This window comes from Microtus oregoni, unplaced genomic scaffold (genome assembly GCF_018167655.1).
Source record: "Microtus oregoni isolate MIOR12 unplaced genomic scaffold, Mior012 000012F_ref0000307, whole genome shotgun sequence".
Lineage (NCBI taxonomy): Eukaryota > Metazoa > Chordata > Mammalia > Rodentia > Cricetidae > Microtus > Microtus oregoni.
In genome coordinates, this window is record NW_024543071.1 from 14,964,645 (window position 1) to 14,969,724 (window position 5,080).

At 54.9% G+C, this 5,080-nt stretch overlaps 1 protein-coding gene across 1 annotated transcript; it reads right to left on the reverse strand.

The window, feature by feature from the left end:
* Positions 1-1,997: 1,997 nt before the first annotated feature.
* Hps6 (HPS6 biogenesis of lysosomal organelles complex 2 subunit 3) lies at positions 1,998-4,645 on the reverse strand. The gene has a single exon (XM_041661413.1). The coding sequence runs from the start codon at positions 4,525-4,527 to the stop codon at positions 2,107-2,109; it is 2,421 nt and encodes an 806-aa protein (XP_041517347.1). The 5' UTR covers positions 4,528-4,645; the 3' UTR covers positions 1,998-2,106.
* Between the last annotated feature and the right edge of the window lie 435 nt (positions 4,646-5,080).

Here is a 5,080-nt window from a genome sequence, read left to right on the forward strand (position 1 = left end):
TTTATTATGTATACACCATTCTGCCTCCATGTATGCCCGCACGCCAGATCTCAGTACAGATGGTTGTGAGCCACCATGTGGTTGCTGGGAATTGAACTCAGGACCTTTGGAAGAGCAGGCAATGCTCTTAACCTCTGAGCCATCTCTCCAGCCCTTCTTACTGATTTTTGATTGAGCTCTACATTTTTCTCTGCTTCCCTCCCTTTCTCTCCCCTCCCCTTCAATCCTCTCCCAAGGTCTCCACACTCACTCCCTAATTTACACCGGAGATCTTGTCTTTTTCTACTTCCCATGTAGATTAGATCTATGCACGCCTCTCTGTTTGCTTGTTTTTAAATGTTTTGTTCTGGGAGATCAAGATCAGCCAGGTATGGTGGTGCACACCTTTAATCCCAGAACTCAGGAGGCAGAGGCAGAGGCAGATGGATCTAGTTTGAGGCTAGCCTGGTCTAGAGAGTGAGTTCTAGGACAGCAGGACTATGTAGAGATATCCCATTACAAACAAACAAGATGAGATGTAAGGAGACAAAGCTACCAACTGAAAGCCTTTGTAATAGTCTCAATGACAGGTGGCCAAAGCCATGCCAAAGGGCCTGTGTCTTAGTCACTTTTCTATTGCCCTGATAACCTAACGTGACTAGCTTATAAATGAAAGCATTTAATTTGGGGCTCACAGTTCCATAGGGTTAGAGCCAACGAGCATCAACTCTGGGAGCACGGTTGCTGGCAGCAAGCAGGTAGGCAGGGCACTGAGCAGTAGCTGAGAACTCATGTCCAGATCCGTACACCACCAAAACCCAGTAGACAGCCCTGGAATGTAGCTTGGGATTGCTTGCACCGTTCACTGGAGGCTGAATATGACCAAGCATGCAGCCTGCAAAAGCAGGTGAGAATTCACAACTAAGTCTGCCTACTACCCTCACAGGAAGCTGCACACATAGAAACCTCACTAGCGGGGAGCCCTGAGGAACTGCCCCACGTCATACAACTCTAAGTAAAAATCTGGCTCCCTGTATGTTCCCAAGTATAATTCCTTCTTTTCTAGGCACAGAAGGAGGACCCAACCAAAATCTCAAAGACTGTGAAGACTATAAGATCATGAGCAGGGAACAGCTTCCCACTGCAGAGACCTAATGGGCCCAGCTCAAGACCAGCCAGGTATGGTGGCCAAGGAACCCTTGCCAGAGTAGGAAAGATCTAGAAACTGAGGAAACAGTTCCTAGCCCTAGGTCTTTTGCTACTGCCTCTGGCTTAGGGAGTGTAAGTGTGAGGCCCTCCGAAGAGCTATGCCCGGCTGCAGTGACTCCACTGGTCTAGGGCTCTGTAAGTACTTGGCCTGTTTGTAGAAACCTGGGAGAAGTCTGTCCGCCACAATTCCTGCGCAGGCGCAGAAGAGACCCGGAAAAAGAAAGTTGGATTCTCCTTGCCTTCCTTGAGAAAGCCTGCTCTGGAGGAGGTGCGCACCCCAGATGGGCAGGAACCACTGGGTTATATGAGATGATTCACATGCTAAAGCCTCTGTTATAGCTGACATATGTGGACAAGCTATTTCATCTTTTTTTGTTTGTTTTTTCGAGACAGGGTTTTTCTTAGTAGCCCTAGCTGTCGCTGGAATGCCCTCTCTGTAGGCCAGACTGGCCTCGAACCCACAGAGATCCATCTGCCTACCTCTGCCTCCCAAGTGTGGGGATTCAAGGCATTATTTAATCTTTCTAAACAGCTATTTTTTCCATCTAGAAAATAGAGATAATATTAACACCTTCCAAAAAAAAATAAAAAAATAAAAATAAAAAAAAAATATTAACACCTTCCCAGTGGGGTTATGAGAAGCATTCGACAAGATTTCTATAAAAGATTAAGGGCTACCTAGCACATATGAAACACTCGTGACTGCTGTTCATGACTAGCAGTGGCTGCTTTATGAAAGAGATCCAGATCCAACCATTTCTTCTATAAGCCGCAATGCTCGGCCGTTCAAAATAACACAAAAATGTGAATACATTTGGTATTTGCATGTATTTTAGAAATCGTTCCACGACAGACAGCATTGCACATCCAAATCCCGCTTTTTGTTAACCCTAGGTATCCTTCCCCCTTCTCAGTGCTCTACAAGTGACCTCCCATGTCAGTTGCACAGAGCCCCTGTCCAGATGGTACCCATGCTTCTGGTCCTGAGTGGTCGGATGCCTGGAGAGTAGCAATAGGTCCGCGGGGTGGGGTTGGGGGTGGAGTGTCTGGATCCCACAGGATGTCCTCATATTTGCTTTGAGCGGGGCCAGAAGGTCGTCCTTGAGCCCCAGTTTGTTCTAGGAGGGCTCTGACCAAACCCACTGTGAGAGGGGGCTCTGCCCCAGGCTCAGGGAAAGGGTTGGCGGTTCCCACATCATCTGGGAGGTGCGTCCTCAGTAAAAGCAGCAGCTCATCTGGAGCCACTTCTGGTGGGCACAGGCGGCAAAGGAGGGGGAGGTGAGCATCAAGGCGGCGGTGCCGGGCAAATTCTGCCAGCAGGAGCTTAAAGATCTCGCTCCGAAGCAGGGGGCTGGAGGAGTCCAGGGCCAGGCCGGCCTGCAGAGCCTTTTCCCACTGCTCCTTCTCTATTAGCTGCCTCACGGCTTGCAGCACAGCCTTGGGCCGCCCACTGCCCAGAAGCAGCTCTAGTTCCAGGGCCTCAGGTCTCTTCCCTTCCTCACCCAGCACAGCTAGGGCTCGCCGATAAAGGGGCAGACTGGGGCCTTCGGCTGCCCAGCCTGGCCCACCTTGCTGCTGAGCCAGTTCCACAAATGGGGGGAGCCACTGAGGCTCTAGCTGGCATAAGCACTGACACAGGAGTTCAAAGGGGGGCAAGATTCCATTGGGGTGCTCCTTTCCAGCTGTTGGACCCCTCAGTATCTTCTTCCATACATCAGGGGGTGCCTGGGACCTCAGCCTGCCCGTCCTATCTGGCTGGAGCTGCAGGGCCTGGAGGGTGGCACTCCACGCTGCTGTAGGAAGGGCTTGGAAAATGGTGTTGAATTGGACCAGGTGGTCGCCGGTCAACTGCGTTCTCAGCAGGCGTGCCACCTCATGCTCTGCCAGCTCGGTCCAGCCAGCCTCCTCCTCATCCCCGGCCACCAGCTGGGCCTTGAGCTGCTCCAAACTCCGGTAGTCCCGAAGCTCAGCCCTCAGCGTGGTCAACAGTGCAGATGGGGGCAGGTGGCCCTGGAGGATGGAGGCCAAGGCCTGAGGTGCCCGAAACATGCTGTTGTGTCTCAGCTCTTCTGGGGTAAGCTGGGTACCACGCAGGCTCCGTCGCTGGTAGTACCCACAGGCCTCCTCAAACACCATATCCTTGTCTGAGGGTAGCTCAAGGCCTTGGGGAGCTTCCCAACCCACACAAAAGAGACCCAAGGCTGAAAGCAAGCAGAGAGCTCCTTGCATCTCCATGTCTTCCTCATTCTTCATGCCAGGGGCTGACGGCTCCAGCAGATGTACTTTATCTGTACTTAAGACCTTCCTTTCCAACAGCTGCCCGCTGCTCATGTCCAGTAGTTCCAACGTGGAGCCCAGGACACAGGCTAAGGTGCCATGAAATGTTCCCAGAGCTGCAGAACCCTTTAGGCCGACAGGCGCCTCCTGCAGGGTTCCCACAGTCCGAGTACCACCATGGCATTGCACTAGGCTCACCTTGCCTTTCAAGTCCAGTAACAACAAGCCATGGGAAGATGGGGCCCAGGTGTGGACAGCCAATGGCTCCCTGGGGGACAGGAACCCAGGAAGGTCTCGCAGCAGGGTCCGAAAGTCCCAGGTGTCTCCTTGTCTGGGATTCAGGCTTTTACTGTGAGAAAGGCCAAGAGATGGGGCGACAACTATCACCTTGCTCTTGCTTGGGTTCCAGATGAGCAGGACATGGGCCACGCCAGGCCAGGTGGTGGTAGTGGGCACCAGGAAGAGGTCCTTGCGGGAGGCTATCAGTCCAAAAGGGGGGCAGTGGTGCAGCAGGATGTGTGTGCGGCCTAGTTTGGTGCCAGCCTCCCCGCTGGTCTCCAGGGTCTTGACGCACACACGGTGGCTGAAAGCCATTGAAAGCTGCCCTGGCTGGTCCTCAACGCCAAGCTGACGCTCCTCACACCACACTAGGCGGCCTCGAGTTGCTGCCACGGCCAACAAGCGGGCTCCACCATGGGGACACAACTCCGTGCTCTGAAGTAGCTTCCAGCCAGGCTCCATCCCCGTGCCCCACACCTCCGCTAGGCCACTCTCCCACACCAAGATCAGCGCAGGTCGCGCCAGCCACGGAACGAAGAAGGCGTCCAGCGGCGAGGGGTAGCCCTCCGGCCAGGCACGCTCTAGCGTCAGGCCCGGCCCCCGCATTGACACTAGAAGTTGCGGGGCAGGCGACCCGGGGGATCTTAACAGCAGCAGGTGGCGGCCGTCAGGGCTGCAGCGGACTAGGACATCTGGGTCCCCGGCTAACAACTCGCGGAGCCGGGCCGCGCCGGTAAAGTTGCTCAAATCCGAAAGCAGGCGCAGAGTTCCTGCACGCTTCATGATGCCTCTGGCGCTGGAGCTCCCCAAGGGCCTGGTCGCCCGGTGGGGCGACGCCCGGCTGCTAGTCCGTGGTGCCGGGGGGAGTGCACTTCCGTCCCTGGTGGATGAGGTGAGCCAAGCCCTGGCCTGAGTGTCGACTCCGCCCCGCCCCGCCCCCCTCTCCCCCCCCCCCCCCCCCCCCGCCGGTCCGGACTGCCCCGGGGCACGCCTGGCTAGCACGCCGTGGGAGGAGCTTCTGGAAGATAGTCAGGGGAGGAGCCTCCTCAGCAACCAGGGGTCTCAACCCTGGGACCCCACGTATCCCAGGCGTTGAGACAAACTATCAAGGCGTCCTTTTTTTTTTTTCTTCCAGACCTCGCCCTTTCACCCGAAGTTATTCGTTCATCAAGGTTGAGTACTGACTTGTGTCAGCCTCTCCCCCACTCCCCAGCAAGACCGAAAACCTCAACCTCCGGAAATCTAGCGGAAAACAGGAAGGTTAACGCTTCACTCACTGAGTGGTCCAAGCTTGGAACTCACGGAGCTTGGCCTGTCTCTGCCTTTCGAGTACTGG

Coding starts and splice junctions, on each gene's coding strand:
- Hps6 (XM_041661413.1), bottom strand. CDS start 4,527: ATGAAGCGTGCAGGAACTCTGCGCCTGCTTTCGGATTTGAGCAACTTT.